Source organism: Triturus cristatus, chromosome 2_1 (assembly GCF_964204655.1).
Source record: "Triturus cristatus chromosome 2_1, aTriCri1.1, whole genome shotgun sequence".
NCBI classification, from domain to species: domain Eukaryota; kingdom Metazoa; phylum Chordata; class Amphibia; order Caudata; family Salamandridae; genus Triturus; species Triturus cristatus.
In genome coordinates, this window is record NC_140581.1 from 993031825 (window position 1) to 993047538 (window position 15714).

The window sequence follows — 15714 nt, forward strand, 5'->3', positions numbered from 1 at the left end:
GGTAACAGACAAAAAGCAGAGGAATTCTTACATTTAATTAACACCCGAAATCAATGCCTCAAATTGACTCAAGTAACGCACACACTCTGCCCAAACACACACATAATTGTAGTGGTTAAAACGGGCCTGATGATGAAGCATGCCGCAAAGAGAGGGTGACAGCTGCTTTATCTTGCCAGAGGGAACTGGAAATAAACATTATACCAACATAAAACTGATTGCTTTAGCCTATGCTTACTATTTGTGTAAATAGAAAAATACAAAATCATAATTTTAAAAATAAAAAATGCATATTTTTGGCCTCTAAAATGACTGAAGCAGGCATTTGTGAGGATTTTTTTCGGAGCTGAAAATAACTTTAAGTAATGCACTCTGAAATCTAGAGAGAGGCAGAGCTCGAGAGAGGGAACGGGACAGAGAGGGATTGAGAGAGAGAGAGAGAACTAAAGTCTTAGAATTGTATGCCCAAATTCACACCTAGATGGCTAAACATTGTCTCAGCCCAAATACAGCCAAAAACAGAATATCTATTGGTAGGAACAGACTGATGTATGAGAGAGAACCATGCCAAATGTAAGAATTCCCTGGTTGCGGGCTCAAATTAATGTCAGCACGTTTTTCAAAACTTAGAGTAGTATTCGATGCCATTAGGTCTATGAACAGTGAGTAATCTTCTCACCCTACTTTTATAATAAACTGCTTAAAAAAACAAGCTTAGGCAAAGCCAATAGCACTTGCCTATGCAACAGCTGTTTGCTTTCCCAATGTGTTTAAGCCATGTTGGAAACCAATGTGGCTGCTGTTCAGCATGAATAAAAGTTAGTGGCATAGAGGAGCGTGTAGTGTCATAGACTGAAGTACATTGTTGTAGACTGGAATGGATTAGAGTAGGGAGTCGTAGAGCTGAAGGGCACATAGTGATTTAGAGGGGCGTTGAGTGGTGTAGAGGAGCATAAAGTAGTGTAGAAGGGCGTAGAAGGACGTATAGTGGAGTGTTCTGCTTTCCGAAGTCTGATCTATTTGTACAGTTAATTTATGGAATTTAAATGTTATGTGCTAGGAAACATAGCATCCTACAGCCTTTCCTTTCACATCTCCAGTACCCAGCAAGATTATCACATAAATATTCTCATTTTGCAGTCAGAGGAAGAAATGTAAACACCAACCTCCCTCGGAAGACAAAGCTTAACATTGACCTCTGACTTGGACTGCACAGCAAATGTGACAAGATAAAAACTAAATTTAAAGGCCTGTTTATTCTTCATTCCCTCCTGGACTCTAGCATGGTTATTTTAGGAGTGCTTCAGCACCCCTCAATTCCTTAGTTGAAGCACCTATGTGATGGGTGTTAAATTGCGGAACAGGATTGTGTAAATTACGCTATTCCTAAAGAGCACTGACCAAAATAAACCAGCTCGTATACAGAACATTGTTCCACACAGGCATTTGAGATGGATGAACTGGTAGCGGCAGAAACAAATAGAAAGTCAAGCAGAAAGAAAGGAGGCAGGAAACCTTTTCAAAGAAATACAGCACCTTTACTGCTGTGAACTAGCATCTAAGGGAGACAACTTAAAGCACGTATTCTTATGGAGTGCCTCGCTAAAAAAAGAAAAAAAGAGTTCCCAGAAAGGGAGTACTCGTGGAAAAATACGAGGAGCCTGTCTGAGAGGTGGCAAACAGGCTATGCTCCATGGGAGGGACAAAGACTTGATTAATAGCCTAAAACAAATAAAGCCAGCAAATGTAAAGAAAGCACATGCGGATTACAAAACACTAAGCCAATGGTAATCAATAGGCGGAATGCATTCCTAGAGAAAATTTCATCATGTCCCTAATATGTCTTTGCCAATAGACAGCTTCGCTGTCTGGTAGGCTTCAACCTAAACAGCATATATTTTTTTTTCCTTTTTTTTGGTAAAAAGAAACCTTTATTTGACTTCAAAGAGTTACAGACATGGGCCTACAACCACTTGGGCCGGCCGCTAAGTAGTACGAGAAGAGTTAGTTCATCGGTATACAGACATGTCAAGCAAACGATCCCGTTAGTCCGTCCGCACTCTAAGTGAAGGCTGCAGTTGTATTCGAATACCAATATCAAAACAGCTTCAATTTTTAATTTAAAACTAATAAACATTTCACACGAACAAGGCAATAAGAATCATAAGTATCAGGACGTGCTCCCCGGGGTAGGAAAGTCCTCCTCATATAGTAATCGTGAATGGTATGCGACAGAGGAGGGGGGGGGGGGGCGGGAGTGGAGAAAAAGTCAAACTGTAACATACTCGTGCCATAGCAAAATAGGAATGTTCAGCTAGGGGGACAAAGGAGCATCCAATACTATCGCAAGAGGAGGGGCGCAGATGTCTCCGCGATAAGAATTCCACGGACCCCACACCTTAGACCATTTCCTGGGCTTGCCTCTCGCCACATACACCGTCTTTTTTCTAAACATGCACCAGTCCATATTCTCCTTCCATACCGAGAGCGTGGGTGACCTCTGAGAACCCCATAACTGTGCGATGTCGCGTTTAGCCACCATATTCCCCAGAGTTGCCCACTGCGTCTGCGCCACATCATAATCATTTGGCTCCCACACGTTCAGCAGACACCTTCTAGCTTCTGGTAACAGAGTGACGTAGGTAACCTCTTCCATTACCGTATGCACCCGACTCCAAAAGCGAGCCACCTCAGGGCATTCCCATATGACGTGAAGGAAAGTACCCAGCAAACCACAGCCACGCTTACACAGACCATCCACGGAGAGACCCATGCGCATCAGGCGGGGTCCAGTGATATACACTCTGTGGAGTATCTTCAATTGTACGAGCCGAAGGCGAGCCGGAATTGCCGCCTCCCTCGGGGAGGCCACCGCCGATACCCAGTCCTCATCGTCTAATACCAAACCATCAGCTACCCAGACCTCCCTCAGGTGGGTCAACAGGTCCGCCCGGTCGTTGATAAGCTTTTTATAAATCAAGGAGATTGTGCTGTCAGGCACGTAGCCATCTAGCACCCTGTCCTCCAATGGGGAATATTCCGGGATAGCAGTAGCATCAGGAAAAACCGAACACAGCGTATGGTGGACCTGCGCATACCAGAAGTACTCCCTATCGTTCAGCTTATATTCCGCTTTCAGCATGTCAAACGTTTTAAACTTCCCTTTCACCCAAAAGTCACTCACCTTACATATGCCAATCATATCCCATTTCTCAAATCCTTTTGTTTTCCACAAACAGCCCAGCCTTTCTGAGGCATACAGCGGGGTCGCTCGAGTCAGGCGGTCCTTCCATCCCATCGCAGCATTCGCAGCATGCCACACACGTACGGCTATCTTTTTTGGGCCTGTCAACTGGACACCAGGAGACTTCGAGTAAAGTGCCCTATTGTAATCCCCACCAGGCAATAACATTTTATCCATCGCAAACGCCGGGTTCAGGGCCGTGATTCACCGCCGCCAGTTGGGACGCCCAATAATATCGCTTGATATCGGGGAGTGCAATACCCCCATCATACCAAGGGAGTGTCAATTCTGTGAGAGCGATTCGCTATCGCCCGTCCCAGAACAATTGCCTCTGCAAACTCTCCGCCTCACGGAAATAGCGGGCCGGTATAACGTCAAGCGTGTTTTGTAGGGCGTACAGGAATCGTGGTAGTGACATCATTTTAAACAAAGCCGCACGTCCGAGCGGTGAGAGCGGAAGCCGTCACCAACCCAAAACGTCGGCCTTTAGTCGCTGAAGTGGGGGGAGCAAGTTCCGCTCATAACGGGCCACAGGGTCTAATGTTATGAAGACTCCCAAATATTTTAACCCCGATTGCGAAATCTGGATAGGGAGCCACGCGGGAGGAGAGGAGCATCACCCGAGAGTACGTAGACGCATGACTTAGTCCAGTTAATGACCAAGCCGGAGTTACGACCAAACGAGGTTAGAGCATCGACTAATACAACTAAAGACTGCCGGGGAGATGTGAGGTACAGGAGAATGTCATCCGCGTAAAGAGAGATGCGGTCCTCAAATTCAGGCGTCCACCGAATGCCCCGCAATGAGGGTTCCCATCGCAGCATACATTTTTAAATATGTTTTATTGATTTATTTTTCTCCCTTTAAACAGAAGAAAAAAAATTTAATTGGGGGATCGCAGCAATTACATTCATCACATGGTCTGACTGTCATCTAACAGAACGATTCCATAGTAGTAAAACAAAGCACTAGGGAGTGAAACTGCGCATTATATATTCTGATTTCCCCACCTACCTATTCAAACGACCAATAGTACAGTAAGAAATGCTGAGAAGTAGTCGGGCATCCTTCCGGGGAAGGTCCAACATTTTAACTTCTCTTTGAAATTCCTGTACTTCATACGCTGATTTCTCTTCATTCATAGACCAGTAAAACTCCCTTCTCCCACATGTTTAATATGGTTGTTTTAGACCGTGCCCATTCATCGGCAGTGTTCCCGTGAGCCAACATAAGACCTAAAGATTAGAGGCTCAGTTTTTATTTGGGCATGAACAACTCTTTTTATCCTCAAATCCCCAAAAGTGTCATGTATGGCAACTGCAAAGTGTAAGTCCTCCCTAACAGACATGTTCCTCATGCATCCCATCTCTGAACATGTTAAAACATGCTACATTCTCAAATCACATGCTACCTGTGAAGGTATACTCTGTGTAGGATCTTACCTTGAATTAGTCTGAAATTGGATTATATGGGTGCATCTTTAGCATATGAGTGTGTTGAACCAGTCATCAGTAAAGGGGCCCGAATTCACCTTACAACTGGTTTTTACCCCCAGCAAGGTGTCTGGCATAGTATTAAGGAGAGTCTTAATACTGCCATACTGCACAGTTCCTCCATTAGTAACTTGGCCTCAAATGGAATGTGGTCTTGTGTGTTGTCCCAGTCAAACCTTCAGTGCTGCTGATCATGGTTAACCTGGAGATAGCACAGCTGTTCTTTTTGAGAGCAGCTTAATTTGGCCGCATTTTGGAAACATTTCAGCATGCTAGTCCTGTTTTATGACACCTTGGCTGTACTCGTCATGTCCCAGGTTCTTTGAAAGCTCAAATTCAAGATCTTCCCTAATGTATTTCTTGCTCATATACAGGTTCTTTTAGCTATTTAGTTGTTCCACCCTACTAATTTTGCTTAAGAACCTGGGACCTTAAGAACTGTAGATGTTGTCTGAGGCAGGTCATTTATTTGCTTCTTTCTGCAGGGGTAGTTAAGGGTAATTCACACATTGGCCTGCACACAAGCATATTCCTGCCAAGCAGGTATTGCACTGTGTAGACATGCCAAATGGTGTGGCAGGCACAGAGGTTCCAGCCCATCCATTACTCTCGGGCATATGCCCTAAAATGTGTAACTCTCCCACCTCCCCTTTCACTGTGGCTGTCCTGAAGCAGGCACAGGCTGCAGCAGGGGAAATTGCATGCGGACAAGAAAAAAAATTATCCTGTCTTCATTGTGGCCCTTGCAGTCCACTGTTCATGGACTCCAGGAGCCATGGAGATCAGATTTAGAATTCAGTCCCTAACTTAATATGGAGCGGTATGGATTCTTTATGGCCTGTACATATTGTGAATATGGGTTTGGGATCTTAGACACCAGGAGACACCAGTCTCATGGGTTCTAGTGTGTAATATCGTGGAGTCCTGGCCTGAAACTGTAGGTAAGCCTGCAGGTTCCAGTTGATAACAGGGTCTTGGAGGCAAATTGCCTCTCTTAGCCTGGCAGTCACATGTTCATGAATTGGATCCAGTGTCCTGGAGGGGTTGAAAGCATAGTTATCACAATACAAACGTTAAACCAGTTATCACAATACTAAACATATTTATCGAAGTACTAGAAGGAAATAGCAATACAATGAATGCTGATATGTCTGCATAATGTACGTTGAACAGGATAGACCCAGATGCATGGAGTTACAGGTATGGGCATGCTTGTCTCTGTTTAAGGAATGTTGTGAAGTATTTAGGCTTAAGGTTATTCAAATCCATTGTGGGTTTGTGTCATCGGAGGCTGTTCCTGACTTGGGCACCCTTGAAGAATTTAAAGGGCATCGACTAGAGTCCTGGTTTTCCCCTCTTAATCTTCCAGAATGTTGGAAGAGCAGATGTACCAACATCCTGAAGGGGCTGTTTATGGGGGAGGAGGTTTCTACCTGCTTGTTCCCAGCTGGTGGAGCACAATATACAGGGTGGTACAAGTCCTTGCAAAGATTACAATGTGGCCTACATATTTTGAATGGCCAAGTCCCTTCAGATCATTCCAGTTATGGATGGTCTAAAGCGTCCTGGGAATTGTAGTCTTGTTTTGCTGCTATTGAACTAACACCTGAAATTAATGATTAGTAGATGAAGGATTCAGGACTGGATACAGAGTCTGTAATGCCATGGAGTGAGATGGCCAACCTGTATTTATTTTGTCTGCTTGACATAAATAGAGTGGTTCCCTTTTTTGGTGAGGGAGTTTTTACCTATGTTTTATCGGGGGGGGGGGGGGGGGGGTACATAGAAATTTGGAAAATCAGTCATTCTGTTTCCAGTTTTTATCTATAGAGTGCCCTGGGTCATGATAGTATTTTCTCCGCATCTCTCAGTTATTCTGCTTGACAGAATTTGACTGATAAACCATTCTGCGTCTTTACACACATTAACGCGAGTTAATATTTGAATTCCCATTGGCTATTTTTACTCCCTAGGAAGAGCCCAAGAAGGTCCGCTTTGACTATGACCTCTTCCTGCACCTGGAGGGCCACCCACCTGTGAACCACCTTCGCTGCGAGAAGCTCACCTTCAACAACCCCACGGAGGAGTTCAGACGGAAGCTGCTGAAAGCAGGCGGGGTGAGTGGGCGCCATGTTGGAATCTCTGACGGTTGACAAGCTTACTTATTATGACTGCCGCCTTTCTGATTGTCATAAAGACTTTAAGCGCGAAATTTCGTCTAGCTTTTGAGCGACATGCAAAGTGTTCATTGTTTGAAAGGCAGCAGGTGAGCAAACAAGAGGTCACTTTTCAACCAGCCTAATCCCAAAGCACATTTCAAGCCAGAAGGTTTGGCGTCGGCCTCTAAGGTCGAGCAGCTAAAACGTTTTTTTTTTTTGTTTAAAGGCAATCGGTTCCATTCGTTACGTCCGTAAAAAAATGAATGCAGATTGCCTCAGTAATTTCCGTATGAGTTTGAAATTCACATTGTGCGAAAATATTAAGCATATAATGTGCTCTGGTGTTTTTGACAACAGATATATAAATGCACTTTTTTTTGTTTTTTTGCTGGAGGCATCAGTTATACGTAGAAATGCAGACACTACAGTGGGTTAGTTGTTGGCACTAAAAATAATGAATGAAGGTACTGGTTTTCTTAAAATATCCCACAGATAGATGGATGGATGGATTTTAGTAGTGTTAAAATTGCCCACAGGGTCAGTATTCAAAAACAATAGATTGCTGCAAGCCTTACCCATGAATGTATTTGATTCTAAATAAGAAAATACAATGGAGCTGAAGTTAGTCACATTTTGCCAGCAGTTTTTAACTCTACTGGCTTTGTTTTATTTGTAAATTGCTATTTAATCCGGTATGTTTTAAATATTTACTGATCACATATAAGTTGGAAATTTCACCCTTTTCTGAATGCAATCCAGAATTATCTTTAGAAAAGTGAAAAGACTTGAGCAGACTCCACGAATCAAGACTGATGGTTCTCGCTACCTTATAAAGGGTCTGTGTTTTCATTGCTGTCACACTCATTCATCTGTTCATCAAGATCCTTTATTTTATTAACGAGAAGAGGCAAAATATCAATGTTGCCGCATGGTCAAGATTCATATATGTTCATTTATAAGCTGTCCTAGGAGGCTTATGAGGAAGTAGGAGGGAAGAGAGGGTGTTTGTTGCCTTAGAAAAGTTCATAGGTGGAAATGGTCTTTCTTGAAGAAGCCTCCTGGGTATTGTGAATCTCGCTAGTTATCTGCCACACGCTATTTATTGCTGCAAAGAGTCAACCATGGTCAAGGCACTGGCAAGGGTAGTGGGCTCTTTTAGAAGAATGTAGTGTGTAGAAGTACTGATTAGGATGCATGCAAGGCATTTCTGCATCCAGAATGAATGTTTTGTATAATGTGGTCCTGCAAACTGGATTGTCTCAAGATGCTTCCAAACTGGAGAATATGCATGTGGGCTTAACATTTTTTTTTTTTTAGATTTTTCTTGAAAGTGAGAGTTCTTATTGTCTTTGATCTAAAGGAAATAAATAATGCATTTGATAGTTAGGCCCTTAAACTTAGAGGTGTAAGTCTTCTTTAGTGCTGCAGCTCGTTTGGAGGAACTGGTGCAGGTTTTGTTTAGAAGAGGGAGAGGGTGGGAGCACACTGCCTCACATCCCACCACTTAATTTGCCCCAATGCATCATGGTAAATGCAGCGCATGATAACACTTCAGTAGTAGTCTTTAATTTTTCACCCTTGTTGGTGCAGCGTGTGCTGTGTAACTCAAGACAGTTGTTTCTTGACTCATTCCTTCATCAATAGAGAGCAAAAAGTCGTTTTGGGGGTTATGGAAATGCTGCCCAAAGTCTTCTCCGGTGTCTGTACCACTCACTGGGTGCAGGTGCATCAGCATAAGCTAGTCAGTTCAGTAGCTCAAGGGAGACTTTTCAAACAAAGAGGGTGGGTGCTCCCACTCTCTTTCTGCTTTGTTTAGAAGAGTGCAGACAGTGAGCTTTTGATGGATGCATTTGTGCATAACACAATAGTTGACCAAATATGAAAAGGGCATTGACTGGCAGCAAATGCAGTCTTTATAAATTAGTATCTCCCTCCATCAAGCAAATACTCCCAGGAATCCATAAGTGACAGCCCAAGCTAGTAACTATGATGATTTTCAATCAATCAATAATACTTTATTTCGACCTGTTTCGGCCATAAAAGCAGCATGTAAAAACACAGTACATTAAAATACACAATGGAAAACAACAATACTAAAATTCAGAGCTGATAAACCCTAATTTGTCTAGGCACTGTTTCGAATTATAAAACTCCTTTTTATCCAGAATGCATGGAGATACTTCGAAAGTGCAAACACAATATGACCTGCTGTATTCGATTTAAAGATTCTAAGTGCATCTGCATATTTGCGGAAGCCCAGGTTCCTACAGATCGGTACAATCCAGTACTTCCGGGCTTTACTGTACATAGGACAGAAGAATAAGATGTGACAATCATTCTCTATGTCCGTGCCGCAGCCTGGGCATTTGGAAACCCCGGTACTAGACCACTTGTTTTTAAGGCATGCTAGAGGGAGGCAACCAAACCTCCATTGAATATATAGCTTTCTGGCCAGTACAGGGTAAATTACATTCAAATAATCCTCAAAAGAGTATACAGTTTTTATCTCTAAGAATGAATTTACCATAGAACCATTACATGAGTCATGCAACCATGCACTAGTACATCTAGATCTATAAGACTGGGTAAACAGTTTCCCCGAGATCTCACTGCAGGCAGTTGCTGGCTGATGCCACATGTCTGCAAGGCCCATTGTCACTAGTTCATGTTTGACATAAGAGAGCCAGGGAATGTGCACAGCTTTACTCAAATTTAGTACTTCCTGAAGTTCAGTTCAGTTCTGTATTGTATAAGTTCAGGGGTTAGCCATAATCTCCTCAAATCTAAGGGGTTTTATAGATAGTTCCTCCTTAATTGGGAATAAACCCAAATCGAGCCTTAAAGGAATAAGAGGAGTGCTTTGTGGGAGCAAAAGCAGCTGCCTCAAGAATCTATTCTCCGCTTTGGTTATTTCGGGACTCACAACATGCCCCCATAATTCCCCACCATACAGAGCCGCTGCTCTTGCCCTGGATTTATAGATTTCAAGCCCTGGGCTTATGGGCCTATATGTTGAGGCATTATTCATTTTCAATATTCCGCCCGCTTTTTGGGTCAGTTTAAGCTGTGATTTTAAGAGATGGGGAGCCCAGGAAAGGTTTTCGCTCAGTGTGACACCTAGATATTGGAAGGTCTGCACTCTTTCTAAAGAGACTGTATCCAAAGTAGGAGGGGGTCTGGTGCATGGAGAGGGATTAAAAATCATAAATTTAGTTTTGTCTACGTTGATCTGTAGACCATGATCGATACAAAATTTGTGAAAACCATCCAGTATGCGCTGTATTTCCATGGGTGACTTAGATAGTAAAAGAGTGTCGTCGGCAAACATTATAGCCGCGACTTTCTTGCCTGCCAACCTAGGTGCGTCGTTGTTTAGTACTGCATCCAGGCAGGATATCAACCCATTCACATATAGGCAAAACAGGGTAGGGGCAAGGACACACCCTTGCCTAACTCCCTTGTTTACCGGAAACCTCGCAGACAAAACTCCTCCCCTCGCACACCTGACCTGTGCAAAATTCTGTGTATGCAATCTCACTAGTATTTCCAATAGTGCATTGGGGACTCCCAAGTCCCGGAGAACAGCCCAAAGTTTCCCCCTTGGCACGGTGTCGAATGCTGAACGGAGATCAACAAACACCATATAGAGGCTGCCACCCTCTATTATGACAGTCTTCCAATACAACATAACTAAGCGGAAAATCTGATCCGTAGTAGATGTTTTGCTCCTGAAACCAGCCTGGTAAGGTGACAGAATTTCATTCTCATTGATCCACTCTTGCAAACGATCTAGAATAAGTCGTGCAAATATTTTTTGGGGGACATCAATGAGACTGATGGGTCTGTAATTTACTGGGAGCAAGGGTGATCCCTTTTTGAAAATGGGTATAATTTCAGCTCCCAACCATGAGCCTGGAACTTCTGCACCTCGCAAGATAGTATTAAATAAAGCGCACAGGTACGGGGCCCAAATCATTGGTTGTTCCTTGAACATATCACCAGGAAGTTTATCTATTCCTGGTGCTTTGCCCCACATCAGTTTTCCCAAGGCAATGGTGATATCCTCATGAGTAAATTCCAGAACCTCATCCTCATCGTCTCCAGGTGTGGGTGATTGTATGGGCAGAACATCTAGATCGGAAGTTACTGCATAAAGAGACTTAAAATGGGATTCCCAAACCCCTGGATTTAGGTTTACTTCTATTGCATTGCGGGGTTCAGCAGACCCTGTGTTCACAATTGCCCAGAATCTCCGCGATTCCTTGTTAGTAAGTGCAGAGGCAAGATTGTGCCAACGCTCCCAGTCCCAGGCAATTTTTGCCTGTTCCATTACTTCCTTGTAGGAACGTCTAAGAGCACGAATAATTGTGCTATCAGTACCATCCTTGATTGCATTTAGCAGTTTAGTTTTTGACTTCCTGCACGCAGCATTATACCAGGAGGAAGGGCGGGGCACCATAGGTTTGTTAGTTGTTACAATTGGATTAAGAGTATCAGCTAACGAATCCACCAGATCCTGGTGAAGAGTAAGCAAGTTCACAGATGGAACAGGATACTCTCCTGCAGTCCAAATGTCCCTTGCCATAGTGAGGAAGGGGAGAATGGTTGAATATAGGCTGGAAAGTGCATCCCTCTTCTCTCGCAATTTCGCCCATTTCACACGCCGCCTATTGGTGGATAAAACAAGGCCAGGGTCAATTGGCACTTCAGTTGGTCTCCTTGAGACATGGGGGGGGATTCCATCTTTAACACCAGGGCGTTATGATCACTATCCGTCCTGGACAATACCTCCAGATCCACAATCTTAGGCCAAAGCCTGGTCTCGACCATGACATAGTCTAGGTGGGATTCGTGGTCTTTTTTGTTATACGTACACCTAGAAGGGATATCCGAAGGTTTTCTGCCATTGACCGCCCTAACCGAATTGTGGAGGGTAAGGGACATAATCTGTGTGGCTAGTGGAGACCAAGCCTTTGCAGAAGCAGAATTACAGGGAGGGATTCCCCAGAACTCATCCCCTTCCATCAGGGTCCCCTCGTTCACCCCATTTAAGGGCTCATAGTGGCAGTTGAAATCGCCTGCAATTATATACTGAGTTTCCCGATTCAGGGAGTCGAGAAAAACTGATAGTTCCCTAATAGTGTTTGATTCCTTTGCCAGTGTGGTAGGGCGGGAGTAGACATTAATTAGTGCTAATTTAAAGGAGGATGGCCATGTCATTAAGACACATAAAATGTCGTCTGAGTTGGTCTGAATTGATTCCGCTTTGCAGCCCAGGTGGATACCAACCCACGTGGTCAGGCCGCTGGAAGGCCGACCAATGCCTCCCCAACGCGCCAGGATATTAAAGGCCACAAACCCCAATCTGTGGGCTCCCTCCCTAGCCCAAGTCTCTTGAAATAAAATCACATCGAAAGTATCTACAAAAGTGCCCCATTCAGGGCACTTAAGTTTGGTACTTAATCCCGCCACGTTCCAGGAAGTTATAGTCATGTGCTGGACGTGACTCATGGATGAAGGTAAGAGATCAGGCGAGTGGGATAAACTCTCCTGTTGGTTGGGTTCAGTGGGGTGCGCGGGAGCAGTACTAGCATTAACTAGTTTTACTGGGAGATGTTGCTCACTAATACTGCAGCCGGTTCTCACTGGGAAGGAGCCAGTACTGGTCCCTGCAAGGTGGGAAGGAAGCTCCCAATTGCAGGAAAGCATGTTACCTTCACGAGTTACCTCTTTCTGATTGGAGTCCTGGATTCCATCTGTCGCCCTAACCAGTCAGTCAACCTGATCTAAATGGCTGAACCTGTTATAAAGGGGGATGGGAGGGCGAGGCAAGGTATAAGCATCTCGCCTTGTTTTCCCACCACGCCCCCAACGGGAGTAGGGTACATGGATCCATTCGATTTCCTGCCGGATCAGAGATTCACTAGGGTAGAAAGATGTGAGTGGACATACTGCAATTTTAGTTTGAGTGGGAAGATCCCCACCTGCAGATATACTCCACTGTTCTAGGATCCCTGAAGTTGACTATAACGCAGTCACCTTGAAGAGTTTTGGGGGTGTGTCCTATCCAACCCACCCTTCTGACCATGATGATCTCACTTCTGACGTGAGGGGGCAGGGGCCTATGGGTGCACAACCATTGCATCGTCTTGTTCTTTAGAGAATTAAAATCCTCCGTAGTAACTTCACTAATTTCAGGAACCCCTGTGAGTATGACCACATAGGGGCATGCTTCAGGAGGTAAATCAATTGTCGTAGTGGGCCCAGGTACCTCTCCCATGCCTCCCCTCCTTGTCGGTCTTCCATTAACACTACCTTTTGTCGCAAGAACCAATTCTGGAATATTGGGAACTGGGTGTTGAATATCAGAGAGCCTGTCTTTGTGTTGTAATGGGGGGGGGTTGGAAATATTAGCAGGAGCTGCCTGAACTGTTACAGGGGGGTTGATCAGTGGCTGGGTGTTTGAACAATTGGAAGAAGCAGCATGCGTTATCCCATCCGTCCTACTATTGAGGGTGCAATGGCAGGAGCATTGCAAATGTGTATTATTAAAAGCGTTACCAAATGCACCCTTAATATGAGTCTCAAGCTGTGCCAGGTGGGTTGCTATACTGTCTAACCTTTTTTCCAGGGGATCTAGTAAGGTATGCAACAATGAATTTAGTTGCAAAATTGTTACAGCCCCATCAGCTTGAAGCGAGGTGTTAGGAGGGGCACTTACATCATCCGTTAGAGGAGTAGAATCTAGGTGCGGGATACAGGGCTCAGAGTCTTCAGTGAGCATAGTGGGAGCCACAGTGGTTATATTTTCCCGACGTTTTGTAGTTTTAGTTCCCCCGGGGTTGGTTCTTTTCCCACTAGGAGCTTTGGACTTAGTTTTGGGAAGCATCACCAGAGTTTTATCCTTCTTGTTTCGCAGGGTTGGACCTGAGCTCAGCGGTGGAGGGGATCTGGCTTTCGGTGATGTTAGCAAGTCATCACAGCTCGTAGTATCACTTTGTGGTGTGTCATCTATGAATTGGGTCAGTGGTAGTGTAGATGGTTTGACACCTGTGCAGTTGGAAGTACCCTCCATAGCTCGGGGGGTGCAGGCAGAAGCTAAAAGACCCAGGGATGAACGTCTAGCCAGTGCGAGTTCCTGCGAAACTCTACGTTCCATGAGAACAATGCCCTGGTCTATCACTGAATTAGCTCTGATTATAAAATTGTCTAGAGTGCCCGTAAGATTATCATTATGAGCAAGGTTCCTGCCCACTTTGGTTGCCATTACGCTTAAAACAGAGTATATGACAAAATAGCGTTAGAGCGCCCACAGCTATGTCAAACAATAGCCTAACACCCGCTATACCCTGTCGGCCAACAAAATGCAAACAATGTATATATTAAGCCCAGTTAGAACCTACACGTAAGTCCGTGGATGAAAGGGAGGTGGCCCGGTCCGGACTCACTCGGGCTCGAACGGGCTACAACGGGCCCGCCCTTGGCCCGGGCTTCGCACCGCGCTTCGTTCCGCGCGCGTTCCGCTAGCGCGGAGAGAGTGGGCCGTATTTGTCCGGAGAGCACAGGAAGGGGGAGGGCCAGGGAAGAGGACCCAGCTGCGCCGATGTTGCTCCAGGCGCTGGAAAGCTGGTCCTCGCAGTCCCGCCCTCCCTGGAAACGGTAGTTCAATTGAGGCGTGAAGGCAGCAACGATGGGTCGGCCAGAGCACCGGGGCACACAGCGTCCTCCCAGCAGCGTTTCAGGGCAAGCTAGTAACTATGATGATTTTATTATTAATCCTAAAACTGATTGACCCACTGTGTTGCCAGTCAGTATAAGGCATTTCAGGGTTACGGAGATGGAATCAAATGGTTTCTTTCTTACTCTGTTTGGCTGGGATTTTGATGATCACCTGGAGGTGGGAGACATGGGTTTTCAGTAGTTCAATGTTGGGTGGTGGGGCATACTCAGGAAGGGAATTAGTCATTCCCACTACAGCTGGACGAAGCTCTTTAGGGGAGGCAGGATATGTATGTCCATCAAAAATAATTATTGATGGACAGAATGTTGAACAATGTCAAACATATACCCCAGTGAAGAGATCTGGGCCTAAATCCATAGTTTGTTTGCTCCCCATTGCATTCCAGTTGAGACCCAGCCATATGCAAATCAGTATTGACCCTGCTCCCCATGGGAACATTCCATCCTGAACTGTCAGGCCAGGTCTCCCTGGACTGGAAACAAGCATCCTGGCACCGGTTTGAGGTTTCACCCCTCATCAGCCAGGCTAGCTTGACTCTAGTGGCATGGAGAGCATGGGACCCAAGTCTGGGTATACTGTCCCATTCGGGGTGACAAATGCAAAGAGAAGAATTGATAGACACAATGTTGAACAGTGTCATACATTCACGCCAGTGCAGAGATCTGGACATACATTTTGCTTCCCATGCCATTCCAGTTTAGACCCAGCCATATGAAAATTCAGTCTTGACCCTGCTCTCCATGGGAACAGTCCAGCCCGAACTGCCAGTCAGGGTCCCTCCCTGGTCCAGAAACATGAACCCTCAGACCGGTTCCGGGGTTTTACCCCTCATCAGCCAGGCTAGCTTGACTCCAGTGCCATGGAGAGCACATGACCCATGTTTGGAGCTGGTTCAAGACTGGCTGATGGGGGGCAGGGGTGGGGGGGGGTGGGGGGGCGGGGGGTGGGGGACCCTGAAACCGGTCCCAGGAGGCTTGTTTACAGTCAAGAAAGGACCTGACTGTTCTCATGCGGAGCAGGGTCGAAACTGATTTGCATATGGCTGGGTTTGAACTGGGGTGGCATAGTGAGCAAAA

The 15714-nt window shown here is 45.2% G+C and overlaps 1 protein-coding gene across 2 annotated transcripts in view; it reads left to right on the top strand.

Annotated features, from left to right (window-relative positions):
• MLLT3 (MLLT3 super elongation complex subunit) overlaps positions 1-15714 on the top strand; it is a 504841-nt gene that overhangs the window by 280459 nt on the left and 208668 nt on the right. For both annotated transcript variants that reach the window (XM_085634429.1, XM_085634424.1), the window contains one exon: positions 6712-6855. In XM_085634429.1, coding sequence (XP_085490555.1) covers positions 6712-6855 — 144 coding nt within the window. The remainder of the gene's footprint in view (positions 1-6711; positions 6856-15714) is intronic.